At 35.6% G+C, this 22096-nt stretch overlaps 1 protein-coding gene and 1 pseudogene across 1 annotated transcript; both read left to right on the top strand.

The window, feature by feature from the left end:
- The first annotated feature begins 5315 nt into the window (after positions 1 to 5315).
- On the top strand, positions 5316 to 7509 carry LOC121773836. The gene is made up of 4 exons (XM_042170755.1): positions 5316 to 5842; positions 5980 to 6474; positions 7024 to 7161; positions 7305 to 7509. Exons 1-4 carry the CDS (start codon positions 5369 to 5371, stop codon positions 7386 to 7388), a joined length of 1191 nt encoding a protein of 396 aa, XP_042026689.1. The 5' UTR covers positions 5316 to 5368; the 3' UTR covers positions 7389 to 7509.
- A 3298-nt stretch (positions 7510 to 10807) lies between these two features.
- On the top strand, positions 10808 to 21394 carry LOC121773835 (annotated as a pseudogene).
- The last annotated feature ends 702 nt before the right edge of the window (positions 21395 to 22096 follow it).

Raw genomic sequence — 22096 nt, 5'->3', positions numbered from 1 at the left:
ATAAGAATATCTCCCAATTAATTAGAGAATAATTGGAGAATAATTCAAATAAAGATTGGAGAGATTTGGGGGAGGAGTTGGCGTGAATTTGGGGGAAGAAATAAGGAGGATTTTCAAAATTTAGGGCTATTTAATTAGCCTCTAATTTAATTTGGTATTTTCACGGATCAGAATAAAATAATACGGAGCAGAAAAATAAATAAAAACCTCCCACAAATATAGGAAATAGGCGTGTATAATTCCCCCTCAATAAGGAATAATTTCAAATCTTTAATAAAATAAGATAAGGCAAGATTTGCTAGGATATTCCAATTAAATCATGGAAAGAAATAATTAAGGGATCAAAATAAATAATGAATAATTTCCTTCTCCCACAAATTAGGAGATTTCGAAATCTCCCTAAGAAAAATAGTAGGCCGATTTTTATCAAGAAGGAAATAAGGTAATTATGCTTTAGGATTTAATTTGGATACTTATCCCAAAACAAATAATTAAATCCAAGAAACAGAATTCCTCTCCAATAATTGGTAGTGGTCGAAATTTCCACAATAAAAGAGCAAGGTAGTTATTTATGATCCTAATTAAAATCTCACTCTCCTTGGAATATAATTCACCGCAACATATTTCATCCCGCATCAATTATTTAAAAGCCACGTCATAAAATCAACGGATTTGACTCGGTCAAACCAAAATTAGGTCACCAAAACAAACACATAACAAACTCGTCATTTAATTCACGACATTAAAAGAAATAAATGCAAATCGTCTTAGGGTTCGAAAATTAGGGTTCAAAAAGTGAGGCGTTACAGATCTACTCTGAAATGTTAGTTTGTATTGGGTTTGGTGTTTCTGTGATTTGGCCACCCCCTATTTAGGGTTTGGAGGTTGTTTGAGTTTGGGGTTTTGGGGGTTTCCGAGGTGTGTGTTGGTCCTGTGATTTTGCCACCCTCAATTTAGGGTTTGGAGGTTTAATCACAGCCATATGATAAAATTTTTATGATAGTCTGTATTTTTTGCTTATGGTGTTCGATTGTTGTGCAATAAGCATGCCCTATGATGAAATATTGTCTGAGAGCCTGTGTTGTTCTATTATTGTTGATTAAGCCTGCCCTATGATAAATTTTAGTGATGGTGTTCACTGATTTGGTGTGGCTTCTGTTTATGGTTATCATATTGTGTTGGCTGATGTTCTTAGTGGTTGGTTCTGTTGGTTGTGCTTAAGTTGTGTCAAGCCACCCCTTTGCAAGGTTTGGAGGCTTGATTTCCTACCCTATGATGAAATATTGCCTGAGAGCCTGTGTTGTTCCATTATTGTTGATTAAGTCTGCCCTATGATGAAATTTTTGTGATGGTGTTCACTGATTTGGTGTGGCTTATGTTTATGGTGATCGTATTGTGTTGGTTGATGTTGTTGGTGGTTGGTTCTATTGGTTGTGCTTAAGTTGTGTCAAGCCACCCCTTTGCAAGGTTTGGAGGCTTGATTTCCTACCCTGTGATGAAATTTTTCTGAGGGAAAAGTGTTGCTTACTTCATTTTCACTGATTTGGTATGGCTTCTATTTATTGTGATCATATTGTGTCATCTGATGTTCTTGGTGGTTGGTTCTGTTGGTTGTGCTTAAGTTGTGTCAAGTCACCCCTTTCCAAGGTTAGGAGGCTTGTGTCCCTGCCCTATGATGAAATTTTTCTGAGGGTCTTACATTCAAACAATGAATATATGTGCATTACATGATCTTTGCACTATTTATATACACCAAAAAAACAAAAACATCAGACCAACTATTCCAAAAACCCTAGGGCATGACCAAAAAACCAAAACACAGCCCCAAACCTAGAAGCTAAATGCATCACTCGGAGCATCAATATCATACCCTGAACCATCATTGTTCTCTGGTTGTTGTAAGTGTTCCAGTACCTCTCTCACAATATCTTCATCCACTTCTAGCACATTGGATAGTCCCTCTGTTCTTTCAAGCCTATCTTTGTTCATGTGTGGAAGTTTGTAGCGGTTGTCCCCTCTGAATTTTAGGATCTGGGTGAGGCAAGCCTGCAAGGAGAGGAATACTCCGTTGAGGGTCTGTTGTGTCAGCTCTTCATAAACCTTGCATACATTCTCCACCAGTTCATCCACACCCCTGCATGGTTTCTCATGCTGCAGTGATTGTATAGCCATAAAAAATCCTAGGTCTAATATGTTAGTGTTAGGTGAATTTGGTGGCCGACAAATCAGATGGATTTTATATCCCCATGAGTTGACAATAGCCTGAAATTCTGGATCTTTGGCAGTTATGTGTGGTATAGCATTTTCTTGGCCTTAATTGCAGGTATGATCTGCCATGAAAAACACTTACTGAATTAAGTGATGATCTATACTAAGTTGGTAAGATCTGATAGTATAAAAAAAATGCTTACCTTGTGGATAATGCGGTCCCTCATCACTACCTTGGTGAGTGCTTTAATTGGCTTTGTTTCCAAGGTCCCTCTATCTCTGTTCTTTGATTTCCTTTGAGCTGCCTCTCACTGTCAAAATGTGGCCTAGATACAACACACATGAACATTACCTTGGTGATGTACCTCTTTGACTTGCATGACCTATATGGCTCATCTTCATCTGGCAAGAGGTGGTACCTGTCTGATGTCTTACTCATATATAACCATTTTTCATCAATATGGACTATATTGTGCATGCTATGATATTGAACTTTTCCTTGAGTTATGGATGGCTGAAGTTGAGTAAGACACCATTTCAACTTAGCTAATTTATTGAGTTCAGTCAAGGCAGGTTTGATAGTATTTGTATGAGGCCTTAGGTGATTTTGCTTAATCCAGTTACCAACTGTGGTCTTGCTAACAGACAAATGACATGCCATGTTTCTAATTGAAGACCTTTGAAGTGTTGATAGATTTCTGACATTATCTTCATCTAGTGTGTACTTATCCGCATGTTGATATCCTTTAAGCTTTCCTTCTATGATTGCAGGTTCCCCCGCTGCATCTGCTCTTTTGCTGCCTTCCACAGCTTGTATACTATCTTCCTACTGATGGTAAACTCCTCTGCTGCCTCCATAACAGCCCCTCTTCTGAGCACTCCTTCGTGGCTGTGCTTGAGGAGGAATTGCACCACCAAGTTCTTCTTGTTGCTGGATAAGAACAGTGTTTGCCTTGGCTCATCATCCATCCCAATGATGAAATTTTTCTAAGGGAAATGCTAATTTGAATGCAATGCCACTTTTTTTGGGAGTTTGTAAGTTTGGAGGTTGGTAGAAGTTGTGTTAAATGCACATTGTTAATGTATTTATAGGGAGTTTAAAAGTCCAAAATTTAGTTCAAATTTCCCTCTAAAATGTCTAAGAGGGAAATTCAAATTTCCAGATTCTCCCTTTGTATTTGAACCACTTTTGGCAAGTTATTATGGAATGGAAGGCTTTGTTTATGAATTTTGTACTCTTATTACTCTTTATTGTTGAAAACTCGAATTAAATAAAATTATAAGTAATGAAATTTTTAAATGACTTAAAAAAACAGATTTTGCACTTTAATTGAAAAGGTGCAATTAAGTGGGTCTCAAATTCCACTATCACACTCCATTTATTACACACTCAAATAATTTATTAAAACCCGCGCCATTTAGAAACGAGACTCCTATTCATGGACGGAGGGAGTACTTCTCTTTGTCTCTTTGTTGGATGCTAGAAATTTGCTAACAAAAAGCCAGACAACAAAATGGCCACTTTGTTTTATTCTAATTAGCTCGATCGACCAAACTACACTAGAGCACGTAGTGTGACGATTTCAACGATTAATTATAATTGACTCGACTTAATTAATTTTTTTTTCTGTTTTAGAAGTGTAGTTGATAGGAATTTTTTCATTTTGTTAAGTATACGTCGATTCCGAAGATGTCATCAATTGATTATTCTTTATACCGAAAACTTTAATTGTATGTAATTAGTTGAAGACTAGAAGAGATCGAAAATGCAATTTTAGTTTTGTGCTTTACAAAAAGGTTGTATATACAACTCTTTATTTATAATTACTGTGAATTATTTCTTATGCAACCTTTCAAATAAATTGATAATAAAAAAAATATAAAGAAGCGGTGTGAAAGATCTCGTGCCGTTAGATAAGTGGGGATGAGAGTCAATGTGATGTGAGATGCTCTTTGTGAGTTGTGACTCATTCAATGTGATGTGAGATGCTGTTTGTGAGTTGCGACTCATTCAACGTGGCTCAATTCTAACTTAATTAATTACTAGTACTAGGACTAATATTTATTATAAAATAAAATTAATTATAATATCACCTATTATAATTAAGTACAGTATTTATTAGAAAAAATAAATTTTTAAAAATTATAGTATTTCCTACTTTTAGATCTATCAACTTTAATAGTCAATTTTATATAAAAAAATCGACAATAAATTCAATAAAAACAATACGTGAAATCGGAGAAATAAAAAGTGGACCACTAAATTTGATTGAATGACACGACAGACAAATTTAGTTATTTAGAGGTGCAGTAACTCCAATTTGCGGGACTAAAGACTTCCACCTCAAAATCACGATCATATATGAAATTTTTCATTTAAATTTTAAATTTAATGTTTGCTTGCTTGGTCTAACTAACTAAATGTATATACCACATTATGCTTTCTAGTTTTTCATTTTATATATATCTGATTAATTGTTCCACTTTATTTTTATTGTTTTTATTATGGACGTTCCACTAATTTATTTTTGACACAATTTAGCATAATACTAGTACTAGTAGTATATAAAAATAATACTCATATTTCACTAAATTTTCAACCCAAAATCCTTTATATTCCTTAAAAATTATACTGGATTAAAGTGCGACACGTATTGGGAGACGCAAGAAGTACATTTTTGTCTTACAAGGACGGTGGCGGATCTAGAGAGGCAGAGGGATATTTCCCTTTATTTCCGCCCCTGTGTTTGCTTGCCTTATATCGCCCCGAATACCGAAAAATAAATAGTCATGCTCGCTCTAAACCAGGCTAGTAATATATATTCCGTCTCCTCCGTTTCCAAATCCAGGATCCGCCATTGTACAATGAGATCATTGTTTAGAGTCTTCTGGTCTTTGTTTTACATTAAACTCTGTTTGATCATCAATTCATAAAATTGGCCAATACAAATATGCGTTTGACGAAGTCGTGAGACATTGAGAGCTACCATACACTGCAATAATGTCTAGGCGTTGAAGTGGCCAAATTTTGAGAGATGGAAGGAATTTTGTATCAAGTGGCCAAATTTTGTAATTATATCGAATATTTAAATGACGATATACATTATACATAAATGTTCATCAATATTCATAACACATCCATTTTGAGAGAGAGAGAGAGATGGAAGGAATGAGAGAAATCGCGAGATCCTACTACGAGAGAGCAAGCGATGCCGAGAAAAAATCAATCAAACAATCCTTCGCTAAACTCGACTTGGACGGCGACGGGAAGATAAGCCTGGCCGAGTTCAAGAAAACGACGAGCTCGTGGCTGTGCGCGGAGGCGGTGTTCAAGAAGCTCGATGAGAACGGGGACGGATGCCTCGATTTCGAGGAATTTCTGTGCCTTCACTACATGGAGCAGAAGGTGGACATCGCCAGGTGCAGCGGCTGCTGGGAGCTGCTGGTGGGGCCCTACTTCTCTTGCTTGCTTTGCTTCGGAAGAGGCGCCGACGCGTATGATCTCTGCTGCGCTTGCTACCGCCACGGCGGCAGTTTGTCGCATGAGCACTCTGTGCAGAACATGATGGATCACCACTCTCTCATCAAGCTCTTCCGGAATCGCACCGCTGCTGCTGAAAAAGATAAGAATAAGGTCATCTTCATCTTGTTATTATGCATATATATAGCTTGAAATTTGAGGAATTTGTGTTTAATTATAGCCATCAACATAGCAATGTCTAATTCCTCTTCCTTAATTAATGTTGCCAATTGAAACATGAATTCAAACAGAAAGAAATGGAGGAACTGCGCGAAATCGCAAAAGCCCACTACCGAGCCGGCTCTCCTCAAGTCCAAACATTAGCCTACGAGTTCTACCGGTCCATGGACTCGGACGGAGACGGCCGAGTCGACCTGTCCGAGTTTCTAGCCTTCATGAGTCACGAAGGCTATCCCTACATGCAAAACGCTAGTTTCTTCGACGAGCTCGACGTCGATGGCAACGGCACCCTTGACTTCTCCGAGGTCATGACGTTGTACTACATCATCAAGAGCGGCCGCCCCTTCTGCGACTGCTGCGCCAAATTCATCCCCGGAGTATTCTTCTCCTGCGTCGAGTGTTTTAAGAATCCTAATACCTCGTTCGATCTGTGTCGGGATTGCTACCGGGTGGGGAGGTGCGACCATAATCACGGCGGCCGGGCTCAGTTTTTGGATAATCATACGTTGTTGCAGGCTATGAGAGATCCGGCGCTTGCACATGCGTCGGGAGTAGCATTTCATGAGGTAATGTTGATTTTAACTAATTATTATATAGTCAAGTGTTTTTTTAACGTCACGAAATTTATGCAATATTATTATACGTAGCAAGTGTAGAGAAAATATATTTTAAAAAAATAGAAAGATTAGTGCTTTTAATTTTAAAAATGATTCCATTTTGAGTGAGATATCAAAAATATGTGTTATTTAAATTGAGACTAATGAATGTATTATGTGATTACATTTTTTTGGATTATTATGTCATGTGAAATTGAGTTTTTATTATTATATGTCAGCATGTCTTAAATCTTGTTGTTATCATGTTCATGTTCGTACCAATGGTTTTTCCACCGCATCATATTTGGGTTTTGCCTAATATAATTGTGTTATGCTGTTATCGTATTGACATACTATCGATCCAAGCACAATTTGATTGTAAAAATTACGCAACATGCATGTTATATTCAATTCGAATTAGTAATAAATTACTCTCTCCCTCATTAATTTCTTTTGTCCCTTTCTCATAAATAATTAATGAGCTTATAGAGATGGTAAGTATCTTGTTGGTTGCTGCAGGCATTGAATAGACCAACTAATGCCATAGTTCCATTGCAACATGATGGAATCTACATGAATAATTCGTACCCGACTCCATACAATTCAAACATACATCCCCAAAATGCAATTGTTCCAGCATCATCAAATATAAATTGGGTAAGTACACTTGGTTTTAATTTGATTTGTTTTGATCGAGAAATTATAGATTTCACAATTCATATAATTTAACATACATGCATGTAGGCAATAATATGCGAGTTTATATGATTAATAAGTAGGTCTTTGTTGATGCATCTCAGAGCAAATGGAAGCTTGCACTTAATGCGTTTGAAGTATCACTCAGCGTTGGGAACGTTGCCGGCACCCTTTGCACTATCTTGTGATCTTCTTTGGCTACGAGCAATTTTCTACTATGTCTTTTCTCCCTATTTGCATATTTGTTGCTCTTGAGTGTGACAGACATCACTTGAAATTCTATTGCATTTGGTATTTCACTTCGGATTTTTCAGTTTTTTTTAGATCAACAACGCCCACCCCCATTTTATTTTATTATTTCCAATTTTCACCAATGTGCTATCCCACTCCCACACAATACACTATTTGAGCAAAAAAATTTGGTCATTTATAATAACAAAAGATCCAAACCTAAGAAAGAAAATTGAAATATACATGGAAATACCCGTATATGAAAGGGTGTCACACATAAATCGAAAAATAGATGTCCGCACCAAAATCCACTATAGTGCTGCCCAATGTTTTAAAAACCGGACCGGTAAGCGAACTGGTGAAGCTATCGGTTCACGGTTTAACTGGTCGGACCGATCCAACCGCTGGCCGAACCGGAATACTGTAGCATTTATATATTTTAGTATATAATTTAATACATATTTGGTATAATACTATTGAACTCAAAATATATAAATAAACAAGCATTAATACAATATATAATTTGAGGGGTGATCAATTGTTAACTCATTATTTAATTGCTAACTACAACTAATTTAAGACCATAGGATTTTAGAAAACTTGTGGTCTACAATTGCCACATGTAATTTTCATTTTTATTAATTAAATAAAAAAGATAAAAAAAACTACCAAATTAGGGTTTTGGATGAAAATGTCAATAAAATTTTTCGAAAATAACAACACAATGCTTTGAGAATGTCAACACAATGCTTTGAGAATGTTAACACATTGCTTATATTGACGTTCTACATTTATTATATTGACATATTTTATATATCATGTTGACATTTGTTGATGTGCGAAAAAATTGAAAATGTTCGAAAAATTTTTCAAATTTTGACATCAAAACATATGCAAGTGAGATCTCGTTAGAATCCTTATGAAATTATCTTTAATTTGATATATGTTGTGCGAAAAAATAATTCAAATCGAAAAAGTTATATGCGTTTTAAAGTTATGTGATATTTTTCAAAAGTTACTTACAACTAATTTGTTGTAAATTGACCTTAATACCCTTATTGACGTTTTTTTTATCGTATTGACATTCCGGGGCTAATGATCTAGGCCCTTAATTTGAATATCTAATGACTATTATTTAGTTGTAGTTAGCAATTAAGTATTGAGTTAGCAATATAACACTCCCCATATAATTTGATTTCAAATAATATATAAATATGCAAATATAAGGGGAATGTTATATTGCTGACTCAATACTTAATTGCTAACTACAGTTAAATAATAGCCATTAGATATTCAAATCAAGGGTCTAGATCATCAGCCCCGGAATGTCAATGCGATCAACAAAAAGCGTCAATAAGGGTATTAAGGTCAATTTACAACAAATTAGTTGTAACTAACTTTTGAAAAATATCTCATAACTTTAAAACGCATATAACTTTCTCGATTTAAATTATTTTTCCGCACAACATATATCAAATTAAAGATAATTTCATAAGGATTCTAACGAGATCTTACTTGCATACGTTCCGATGTCAAAATTTGAAAAAAAATTCAAAAATTTTCATAAATTTCGTTAACAGCTTTATATCAATACACGTCACATAATATATCAATACAATGCTTGTACAATGTCAATATGAAATTGTATTGACATTGTCATGTGTTTGTGTTGATGTATTTCATACACTGTATTGACATTGTGTTTATAAACCTTAAATTTGATAGTTGATATTGTCTTTTTAATATTAAAAAATGAAAAACGAAATTACACATGACAAATTGTAGACCACAAGATTTCTAAAATCTTATGATCTTAAATTAGGTGTAGTTAACAATTAAATGATGAGTTAGCAATTGATCAATCCACTGCAAATATAATATATACCAATTGTTAACAAGTAATACTAGTTATACATAAATATACATACTCATATGTTTATTATGTATAAAAAAGAATTTATGTTATAAACGTTTCTTTCATTATATATTATAGGTGGTTTATTTTTCAACCTAAGCATTAGTTACTAAAACTATATTTGGAAGTTAATTAAAATTTATTAATTTTTTAGTTATGATCTAGTTATATAAACTATATGTATATAGCTTTCAATTATAGATATATCATGGCATATAGTTGGTGGTTGATATAATATGGAACATATTAACAAAAGAAACTACATTCCACATTGAAAAAGTAAAGGCAAAAGATTGTAAAAGAGGACTATAAAATAAAGACTTTTCATTCCATGTTGAAAAATGAAAGAAGAATCTTATGGACCACTTCTATAAAGAGAGTCACAAATAATTTTTCAAGTATATTTTTTTTATCAATTTATATCCCAATACAAGTATGAGTTAATATGAAATGAAAGGAGCATATTGTGGAGTATAATTTTTGTTAAAAATTGATTTTAATTAATTTCAAAAAGTTAAATTTTTTTTAACCGGTTTAATCGGTTCCCAATTTTCGGTCCAACCAGCCGGCTCACCCGGTCCAAAATGGTCCAATCCTCTGCCATTTCCGGTTCGCGGTTGGATCGGTCCGATCTGCTGATCTGATCCAGGTTTTAAAATATTGGTGCTGCCCAAAAAAATTTTCTTTCTTCATTTTTCGATAACTTTGGGGGGAAATCGGGTCTCTAGGCTAGTTTGCCTTTAAAATAACGTAAATGTACCCATTTTGTTATCTATTCCATAAATGGGAAAAACGCCACACTCGTTGGCGTGTTTTAAGTGAAAACGCCACCCGTATTGGCGTTTTACAACGTATTGCATGTACGTTGAAAAACGCCGACGTCGTTGGCGTTTGAAAGAAAAACGCCAATCCCACTGGCGTGTTTCAAAAAACGCCAATTCGGGTGACGTTTTTCATGTTGCCTTCCGCCGTGAAAAAAAAGCAAAAAATTCTCCCAAGTTATACACGCGAGTGGGATTGGCGTTTTTCATCAAAATTCACTCAAAAACGCCAGTGGGATTGGCGTTTCTGATGAAAAACGCCAATCCCACTCGCGTGTATAACTTGGGAGAATTTTTGGCCTTTTTTTCACGGCGGAAGGCAACATGAAAAACGCCACCCGAATTGGCGTTTTTGAAACACGCCAGTGGGATTGGCGTTTTTCTTTCAAACGCCAACGACGTCGGCGTTTTTCAACGTACATGCAATACGACGACACATACGTTGTAAAACGCCAATACGGGTGGCGTTTTCACTTAAAACACGCCAACGAGAGTGGCATTTTTCTCATTTATGGAATAAATAACAAAATGAGTACATTTACGTTATTTTAAAGGCAGACTAGCCTAGAAACCCGATTTCTCCTAACTTTGGAATAAATGTCGAAACCCACATTACCTCATCAAAAAACATCTGCAGAACTATTTATTCTCGACTCTTCAGTTTCTCTACTGGCGGGAAAGTACAGCCATGTACTGGCTTGCAGCACGAAACGCCGTCGTTTTCGTTCACCGGTGGCGCTCTCTCTCCTTCATTTTCAGCCCCTCTCTCTGCCGCCCTTCCCCTACGGCCGGATCCCCTCGCCAGTAATATACCCCCCCTCTCTCTCTCTCTCTCTCTCTCTCTCTCGCTCTCTATGTCCCGCTTTCTTCGCCTTAAGTCTATGTGCTGTTTGTCTGTTAATTTTTCGTCGGTTATTAGAATTGAAATTGGCGTTTATTGCTGCTTATTGAGTTCAATTGTGAAGTGTGAACAGGTGGAGTATTTGGAATTCGGTTACCTATCAATTGAGTATTTTAGTTGCTACTTTTGGGCAAGAATTTTGTGCCGGTACACATTGTGTTCTAACAGTCAGTGCTGACCCCAAAACGAATGTGATAATATGATTGTTCAGTCTTGCCTTAGTCAACCCACCGCTGCCTCTACCGCGTGAAGCACCACCTGACTGCTTCTTAGTATTATACTTGTCCGCCTCTTCTATTTGAATTATGGACTTTGGCTGCTGCAGTGGTCATCTTCTTTGCACCACCTTGTACTTCTTGTTGTTGCCATCCTCTTTTTTTGATCCATGTACTCTTCTCCAGCTGGTGCCCAAAGTTGATAATTATCTGATCATATTGTAGGCAATATGAAGGTTGGTTTTTCAGAACGGAATACCAACTTGAGGGGGATGTATTCAGATTTTTATGACTATATACTTCTAAAACATTTACGTATGTTGTAAATTTCTGATCTTGTAAACTCAATAGAATCCCATAGTAGCATAAATTTCTTTCGTTGTTAGAGCATCTCCAAGGGATCAGGTAAATAGAAAGGTGAAGAGAAATAAATACCATATTTACCTCTTCTTCGTAAAACTTCTACTCCAATGGGAAGGGTATTAGAGAAGGTATTATACCTTATTCAATTTAAAAGAGGTATCTTTACCTCTTCTCCACACAAAAGGTAAATATAGTAGTAGTTATTTTTGCATACCCTTTTCAGTTTACCTTCTACAACTCGAATTCACTACTTTTTAACAAGGTATATTTACCTTTTTGAAGAGATAAATGAGAATTATACCTTCTCAATTTACCTCCTTCCATTGGAGATGCTCTTACATGCTTAATGTGGATTCATGTGATCATGTCTAGTCTGTAGGGCCAGCTGTTGTAATATTGTTATCCATTATATACAGTTTCTCCATCATATTCAACCTCGTGTTATATTGGTAATAAGGAATGCATATGTAAATGTAATAGTGGTATATCTTTGAACTGGCATGAGTTTTACAAAACATGATATCTGTGTTTTAATTTCATAACTGTTCTTCTCTTACAGTTCTAGACAGCCCAGTCACATTTTTTGCTTCAAAGAGAGAAAGCATTATACAAAAACTTCAAAGAAGCTTAAAGAATCTAAAATTTCATTGGAAGATAAAGATTATGCTCATATTATCTGGTGGAAGGAGGTTAGATATATTTCCGCTTCCTTTTGCCATATATAATTCAATCAGCAAGTTTGATTGTATTGTGTTTCTTGTCTCAGAAACTGGAAGTGTGCAGAAAGCCTTCTTCTGTTCTACTGGTCAAGCGGTTGGCATTTACTAATTTGCTGGGTGTTGATAGTACCTTAAAGAATGGAAGGTACAAGTCTCTCTATGTCTGCTGGAATTGCCTGATGCCTCATTCTTTTACTTATTAATCAATTTATCTTGTCCTCTTGTGCTCATTGAAAGAATTAAAATTATATCGTGGCATTCTGTGAGCATGACTAATGAAGGCAGAGAATTTTATGGTCTCACTGTGCTATTTTCACAACTGTTCTCCTTTTTCTATACTCAACTGTATGTGGAATTATGATTTTTCTTTACATGCATTTGTATCTCATATGTTTCTGACATTCTGTATTCTTTTGCATCATAGCGCTCATCAATCCTTTGAAGATGTAATCAAATATGGGCTTTCTCATGTTGAAACAGCAGCATAGACTAATTATTTCTTGATTGTTGCATTTACTATTCTGTCTACTGTTACAGTTCAGTCATTCAGTGTTAGGAATGAACATTTAATTTTAGAACAACTATCTTGACACAAAATGACATGAAATATATTTGTAAATTGTAATTTCTTTCTTGATTATGTTGTAGCCTCAAAGAAGGAAATCTTAATTGCGAAATGTTGCAATTCAAGTCAAAGTTTCCGCGTGAAGTTTTACTCTGCAGAGTATGTCTATATGGTTTTCCTTAATCTTCTTATGTAGTTTGTTTCACCTCTTCATCTCTCAATTTGGTACCATGCTTCTCTTACACAGACTTTTGTGATCCACTCTCACCACTTTTTGTCTCTATTAAAGGTTGGAGATTTTTATGAGGCTATCGGTATTGATGCTTGCATCCTAGTAGAATATGCTGGATTGAATCCTTTTGGTGGTTTACGTTCAGACAGCATACCTAGGGCAGGTTGCCCCGTGGTGGTATGTGGTTTCCCATGTGTAATTTTGGCTCTTATTAGGGCACACAAAGCCTTTGTTTGCTGTGCTGCTATTTTATATCATTGTCATTTAAAAGTGGATGCAGTGTTATCAGGGAAAAGTCTTTTTATTCCACTTCACAGTTTATGTTATTTAATTGTTTAATTTACTCATACAATATTTTTTCATTCTATGTGCTGGTACTATTTTATCTTCTGCTATCTATCGTATATTGTGTACTGGGGTAGGAAAATTTTGTTGAAATTCTTTGCTCTTCACAACTACTTAAATTATACCTGAAAACACCATTTGTGACACTGCTCGTAATTATTCCTGCAGAATTTACGACAGACTTTGGATGATCTGACCCGTAATGGTTTTTCTGTTGTAAGTACAGTTCCCTGAATTAGTTGCTTTGGTCTCGAATTGTAATTAATATATGTTACCCAGCTTCGTGTATCAAGTGGAAGGAGAAAAGAATAACTTCTGATTGATCGGTTTCAGTGTTGATTTATATATATATATATATTTTTCTTGGTTTGTTATTCATTTGTAGTGCATAGTGGAGGAAGTTCAGGGTCCAACTCATGCCCGGACACGCAAAAGTCGTTTTATATCTGGGTAATTTACCTAAAAACATTGTGAATTTAATTTTCCTCTCAAGGGTTACTCTAACCCTCTGACTTTGAGTTAGACTGGAGGACACTGTCCTGATTGTATGATTCCATATTTTTATAGAAATTTGGATGATCTCAACGAATAGAACCACAATATTGAAGAGAGCCACTTTGATGAAGATGTTTTTATCCATACTTATCTATAAACAAAAACTACTCATCCTTTTTTATGCTGCTATGCAACAACCGTGACACATATATGGGTGGCTATAGTTTCATCATTAATACACATCAACAAAAGAGTGTTCCTCATAATTGATTTGATCTATCTGCTGATTATAAGCTCGTGATTATTTTTTAGTTTGTTACTCCTTTTTTTTAGCTTATGTTTCAAACTTTTATCAGGCTTGCATTTTGATAATTTCTTAATAAGTTCATCAGACATTTTTTCATATCCTTCATTGCACGTCCAATACATGTCATAACTCAGTGTGAGGTTTCAGGCATGCACATCCTGGTAGTCCTTACGTGTTTGGGCTTGTTGAAGACAATCACGATCTGGATTTTCCTGACCCTATGCCTGTAGTAGGTAAAAGCGAATTGGAACTTGTGAAGGACCTTCTGTTAATACTCCCTCTGTCCCATTAGAAATGAAACGTTTTCCTTTTTGGTCTGTCCCATTAAAAATGAAACGTTTCTAAAAATAGAAACAATACCCTCTCTACTTTTTCTTCTCTCTTACTTTACTCTCTCTTCATTAACTCACAAAACAACACTACATAAAATCATGTGCCGAAAAGCAAATGTTGCATATTTAATGGGACGGAGGGAGTACATGTTGATGAATTCTCTTTTGGCTCAATCCATTTTCTCACCATTTCTGGAGAATCACTTATCATTCAAAGATGAACTAAGTTGCCAATGTTCTATAAATGACAGGAAATACTCTTGGCTAATTGATTTAGTTGGAACACATTCCGAATGATAATCTCATTGATGCATAATTGTTTTCAAATTCCATCACTTATATTCCTTTTCACTTGAACTGTTTTTTTGGCTCTAGGGATATCTCGCTCAGCTAAGGGATATTGTATGCTTTCGGTGCTTGAGACAATGGACTTATTCTGTTGAGGATAATCTGACAGAAGAAGCATTGGTTGCCAAACTTCGAACTTGTCGGTGCCATCATTTGTTCCTCCACACATCTTTGAGGAACAGTTCTTCAGGTTTATAATATGACGTGTCATCCTCGGTATGGTAGAACGGTACTGCTATTTGTTGATTGAGACATTGAACTATTTGTATCCGTCATGGCTTTCTAAAGTTAAATAAGTTTGCTTTGAAAACGACACTGTTTAAGTTATTCAAGAAACAGCTAGATGGTTGTTTTGAACTCCCAAAACTATATTTTGAAAAAGGTAGGTGGGTTATGATGTTTTACTCTAATATAGCTTATTTTGTTGTCTGTTGGATCTTTTCTGATGCCACAGATGGGTTTCCTTGAAGTGGCTTGTACGTAACTGTTTTTACCTTTATGCTGTGGAATAGGGTGTGGTACATAAATGGCAATTGTCACTTTTATGTCTTAGTGACTTGATTAAATATTTGTGCGTCTTGATGAAGGATATAGTTTATACCCTTTTGAGAAGGTAGAAAATAGAAGATTGTGACGGAATTAGTTTGATTCTTTTGATGGCTACTTCTTCATAATCCACATCTTTGATATTTTTACCACCAATGTCACTATATAGGTACTTGTCGCTGGGGAGAATTTGGTGAAGGCGGACTTTTATGGGGTGAATGTAATGCTAGGCAATTTGATTGGTTTAACAGTGATCCAGTTAACGAGCTCTTATACAAGGTCTCAGTTTGTGCATTGCTTGTTTATTTTATGTGCCCTCTTGTATTATTTGTATATGACATTAACTTCAGGTTAAAGAGCTCTATGGCCTTGAAGATAATATAGCATTCAGAAATGTTACCGTTGCCCCAGAAAATAGGCCAAGTCCTTTGTACCTGGGGACAGCCACACAAATTGGTAATACAAACTACATACTCCCTCCATTTCTTAAAAATAGAAACTCTTTCTTTTTATGTCCATTTTTAACAAATAGAAACTTTCTTTCTATCTCTCTTACTTTACCAATTTTGCATTAAAACCCGCGTCATTTCAAAAGTTCCTATTTTTAGGAAACGGGGGGAGTATAATTTTAATGGCACGGTATCTGCTCCATTTTCTTGAACCCAATTTAAACTATTGATTGTTGCTACTGATTATATTAATTTGGAAGTCTATGTCAATCATCCTGATAGTATAGGAAAACATAGAATGGAACATAATATTTCATTTAAATAGGTGATGGTGTAAAAAAAATGCATCTGTAGGGCATTTGTTATTGAAAATGTAACAGACAGCAATTTGGTGCTTTCATTTCATTTTATGTATTTAAGGGAATATACATGCCTGGATATTTAGTAAATGATTTTTTTTCTGTACTACATCTTGTCAGGTGCTATTCCAACTGAAGGAATTCCCTGTTTACTCAAGGTTCTACTTCCACCAAGTTGTGTTGGCCTACCTATCATGTGAGTGGGAAGCTGATTATGGATCTAGTTCACATTACATAGCAAATTTTATTAATCCATCATTACTATCAGCAAACACCCCATTTCCACGTCCATTCTTTCTGTATATTATAAAAGGTCACTTCGAAGAAAGATATGATATCTTAACTATGTCAAGATTTTTGTTTAATATGATTTCGACTCTCATCATTGATGCATATCCTACCCTTGTTCTTCTATAGGTATATCAGGGATCTTCTTTTGAACCCTCCTGCCTATGAGATTGCATCAAAAGTACAAGGTCAGTTATTATAAACTAATTATTTATTTCCAGTTGCATTTACATATGGTGGCTGCTGCTACATTTGCTTCAAAACAATAGTATTTGCATTTGTTCTACTAAATTCTGTTTCTATTCAACAGCTAAACATATCATACATCCAGGTTGTTTCAATAGTTAGTTCAGTGTTCAGGTTACGACCACTATGAAAAACAATCATAGGTGATCATGGCCCAAAAAGTGAAAGAAAAGAAGTTGACCTGCAGTTTTCTAATATGCAGAAGTTAAATTCGTGTATTCGAATACTTTGTTTAAAAAATAAATTTTTAATAAGTTCTTTATGGACTTTAATATATGATTTGAACGAAACTTTCATTGAAATAACATAAAAATAATTTTAACTTTTTTTTATTAAGTAGTACGATAAAACTGGCATTTTTTTTGCCTATATCAAACTAACATGATCAAACGTAATGTGCTTATATGCTCAAGAGAAGAGTCGATCACCGACTCTTGTGTGCTGGCATTTTTAATTGTTATTGTTACTTTGCGCGTCATAATTTTTCTGATTCTTGCTCTACATTTTTTCTCCCTACAGAAGCTTGTAAATTGATGAGCAACATAACATGCTCCATTCCTGAATTTACATGTGTTCCCTCCGCCAAGGTTGGGTTGAACCTTGTACTTTATAGTTGCCGTATTATGTTTGCCATTCACTATTGAATTACTAAATGGTCAAATGACACTCTATCTGCAGCTGGTGAAGTTGCTTGAGTTGAGAGAGACCAATCATATTGAGTTTTGCAAGATAAAAAATGTTCTTGATGATACAATACAACTGCATTCATATTCTGAGCTTAGAGAGATTCTAAAGTTGTTAATGGATCCTACATGGGTGGCAACTGGACTCAAAGTTGAATTAGAGACATTAGTAAGTGCCTTTTCTTTTTGGTTGTGAATCACTTATGATTACTACTTTGTCAGTTTGCTTACCAATTTTTTCTTATGGAAACTTTACACTATGTTTCTTTTCTTCCAGGTCAGTGAATGTAGATCAGTTTCTTCTAGAATTGGTGAAATTATCTCATTAGATGGTGAAAGTGACCAAAAGATAACCTCCTCTACCACAATTCCAAACGAGTTTTTTGAAGATATGGAGTCTTCCTGGAAAGGTCGTGTCAAGAGGATCCATTTAGAAGAAGAATTTGCTGAAGTCGATGAAGCTGCCAAGGCCCTATCAGCTGCTGTAAGACTGAGCTCTTTTTGATTATGTGATCATTAATACATTTGATAGTAGTAACCACTTCATCGAGCCAATGATTCAGACACTTGAAATAATCCAGTAAGCAAGACACAGTAATTTGTAAGATTGGGGACATGTAGGATTGAGAATTATGATTGTTAAGATATGATTAATAATTGAACAAATAGATTTTGTAACATTAGTACTGTGACGCAAGAAAAGTTATGGCCTGTGGATTGCATGAAGAGGATAACTAAACAAAAGATAAACAGAAAGTTGGCCTGAATCTATGAAAATATTAAGGAGTGATCTTCTCTTTCGAAATTACCACAATGCTATCTGACAAGGGGGAAAGACTATTATCAGTCAACAGTAGCATCTTTCTTTACATTGAACAGTGCAGCTAAGTGTATGGACAGTAATCATGAATTTCAAAGTTGTATACTAATTAGTATGCTCTATGCATCCTAGATTAAAGAAGACTTAATCCCTATAATTTCAAGAATCAAAGCAGTGATGGCTCCTCTTGGTGGACCAAAAGGAGAGATACTATATGCTCGTGAGCATGAAGCTGTCTGGTTCAAGGGAAAGCGTTTTGCTCCAATTGTACACTCTGATCCCCAATTAGAAGAAAATTCAAACAGCTCAGACCTGCCTTAGATTCCAAAGGCAAAAAAGTTGGTGAAGAATGGTTTACCACAATAAAGGTGGAGGATGCATTGACCAGGTAACCTTTGTGATAATTTCTATAATTTGATTAATATTTCCTCCACTTTACTTCACGATTACCTGTTTTTGCGTCAGATATCATGAGGCTGGTGACAAGGCAAAAAGAAAAGTTTTAGAACTTCTAAGAGAATTATCTGTTGAACTGCAAACAAAGATCAATGTGCTAGTTTTTGCATCAATGTTGCTAGTCATTGCAAAGGCACTATTTGGCCATGTCAGGTTTGTTTTTCCTTCTTTCAGACTTGACAGCTGAATACTCCTTCAAAATCCCATCTATTAGGAATCTCTTTTGTAGCTATTATGTTCTTTTGTTTCTGGTGATTCATTTTCTGAAGAAAACTGGGAATTCAGCCTTTTGAATATATTGTTATTAGAATGGTATTGCTTCTCCATCAATGTATGCTGCATGTTTGAGATGTAATACTTTCTCTGTGTGTATGCGATTGTCACTCTTTGATTATTTATTCAACAACATGAAGAGAAGCATTCCATGGTATATATGCTCAAACAACCTCATCATCTGGGGACTAGAGTCGATTATTCTCAGTTACATATGTTTCGCCTTCATGTTAACTCTTTTTATTTTATAGTTAATTTCCATTTTCCCATGCTTGCTGTCTGAATATTTGGCATTTTTATTCAGTGAAGGAAGAAGGAGAAAATGGGTTTTTCCTACTCTCACTCATCATCACTACAAATCTGAGGTAGTCTACTGAAGCACTGTCATATAGACTCATGCCTGGTTATGATTTCTTGCTGTTTACTCATAGAGCATGTTCGTAGGTTGTAATCTACATTTGAGGGGTCTCAAATATGTTACCGACTCTCCAAGATATTCAGTAATTCTGATTGTATTTTAAATTCGGATGCATGCAGGATACGGGAATGATACATGGAGCTGAGGGGATGAAGTTCGTCGGATTATCCCCTTATTGGTTTGATGCAGCTCAAGGTGGTGCTGTACGGGATACGTTTGATATGAAGTCATTGTTTCTATTAACAGGACCTAATGGGGGTGGGAAATCAAGTCTGCTAAGATCGATTTGTGCCGCTGCTCTACTTGGAATATGTGGACTGATGATCCCAGCTGAATCTGCTATTATTCCTCACTTTGATGCCATTATGCTTCATATGAAATCCTACGACAGTCCTGCAGATGGAAAGAGCTCGTTTCAGGTGAGACTTGCTTAATTTGTTTACTCGACTTATACTAAATTTTGCATTTTTGGATGGAAAAAGATACATGTAGACTATGGGTGCTTGAACCTACATCTAAATATGGCCATAGATGGGCTAATGTTTATGAGTTGGGGATGTTGGAGTTCTTCCATATTCAAGTATTTATAATATCAATTTGTACGTAATATACTTTTTCAGGTTGAGATGTCAGAGATTCGATCTATTATTACTAGAGCCACTTCAAAGAGCCTCTTGTTGATGAAATATGTCGAGGTACTGAAACAGCAAAAGGTACATGTATTGCCGGTGGTGTCATTGAAACCCTTGATGCAGTTAGTTGTCTGGGTATCGTGTCCACCCACCTTCACGGAATATTTGATCTACCATTGAAAATAAAAAATGTCGTGTTTAAAGCTATGGGAGCGGAACATGTCAATAACCAAACCATGCCCACATGGAAATTAATTGATGGGGTCTGTAGAGAGAGTCTTGCATTTGAAACAGCTCAAAGAGAAGGAGTTCCTAGAGAATTAATCGAGAGAGCCAAGGAATTATACGCTACAGTTTATGCAAAGGACTCGTTAAGAAGAGATGAAAGGTTCTCTGCTTCGGCTGTTGTTGAAACATCTAACATGGTGATGAATAGATCAAGTCATCCTGAAATGGAAATTTCTCCATCGGTGAAATCTGTGAGATCTGCTGAGACTTTGAGTGAGGAAGTAGAGAAAGCCGTGATTAGCATATGTGAGGAGAGTTTAATGGAGCTGTACAAGAAGCTTCATCTCTTGGAACCTTCACCATTGAGATGTGTTTTGATTGGCGCTAAGGAACAGCCACCTCTCCATCCACCATTGGGGCTTCGAGCGTTAGACCTGACAGAAAGCTCTACATTGGAGAGGTAATTTTTATACCAATGCTTTGTTATGAGCAGGACATCTAGTTTCATGCGGTCCATTACAAAGTGACACGAGTTTTGCTTGATTTCTCTCTTTTCATCTATCAGACCGATGACCTTCAAGGTCGGATCTGTACTCATCGTTCCAAGGAGGGAATGCAGAAGGCGTCGTTTCTCTACATGTTGGTAGCAGGGAAGAGCGTGGCCTGTCAAATGGAGACGCTTCTGATCAACCAGCTCCCGGCACAAGGTTTCCAGATAACTAATTTAGCCGATGGAAAGCATCGAAACTTTGGCACTAGTGATGTGTTAGGAAGTGAGATGATGATCAGATGATCTTTGCCGATTATGGAAATTGATGCCTACAAAATGTAAATACAACTATCCACTAGTAAACCTTGAGGTAGATGGAGTCGCAGCAATTTTGGATCTATATCAGCTGCTTCACTCAGATTATTTTGCAAAAAGTTCTAAGCTACTTTTGTTACAACACTTTTCGTTGTGGTAGTACAACATTTATCTTCTATTATTCAATCATAATTTAATTTTATGCTCGTTCCTATATTTCATAACGAAGTTTGTTCTTGAAGGAACTTACATTATTTGGTTGTCTATAGTTGACTACAATTCTCAATCATGAACATGCAACAACTCTTGCAAGCTTAGAGTATTTCAAAGTTGAGAACTGATCCGTGGCTGTAATTTAGGGCGAACATCAATTATATTGTTGTTGACAACAATGCTGATCTATCTAATTTGCTCAACAAGGTGAACACTGTCGACCACTTAATGTGGGACACACAAAAATGGATAATCGGGGCTCCTAAATGGGAGTGTGAGAATGAGGGAGGAATCTTTTTTTTTTGTTTTATCTTGAACAAAAACTTTAAAAATTCAATTTTTGGTTGTAATTAATGAATATTTCTAGTTACTTTAAAAATAATCAAATCAATTAAAGTTAAATAAAAGAAAATGGGTATAATTGGAAATTACAAAACTTGATATAATTTGAGAATATTAAATTTCTTTTTCATTCCATTTCCTTTTTCTAATACAATCTCCCGCAAATCTTTGAAGAGATATTTAATTCTGAATTTTATATTTTTATTCGAGTGGGAATAACACAGTAGTACTATATTCTTTCTTTCATATCCTATCAATCTGCTTTACTATTTTAGGTATACTATTATTACTACTCCCCATGTCCCAAGGAAGATGACCCATTTCTCTTTCTTGAGATAGTAGTACGAGA

The sequence above is a fragment of the Salvia splendens genome, chromosome 17 (genome assembly GCF_004379255.2).
Source record: "Salvia splendens isolate huo1 chromosome 17, SspV2, whole genome shotgun sequence".
In the NCBI taxonomy this organism is placed as follows: Eukaryota; Viridiplantae; Streptophyta; class Magnoliopsida; order Lamiales; family Lamiaceae; genus Salvia; species Salvia splendens.
Note: the sequence above shows the minus strand (reverse complement) of the source record. Positions and strands in the feature narration are given on the sequence as shown.

What these genes read in the sequence shown, in the direction of transcription:
- LOC121773836 (XM_042170755.1), top strand. Translation starts at nt 5,369, where the DNA reads ATGGAAGGAATGAGAGAAATCGCGAGATCCTACTACGAGAGAGCAAGC. An exon ending in CGGGAGTAGCATTTCATGAG is followed by an intron (nt 6,475 to 7,023) that starts GTAATGTTGATT and finishes TGGTTGCTGCAG; the next exon opens with GCATTGAATAGACCAACTAA. An exon ending in CATCATCAAATATAAATTGG is followed by an intron (nt 7,162 to 7,304) that starts GTAAGTACACTT and finishes GATGCATCTCAG; the next exon opens with AGCAAATGGAAGCTTGCACT.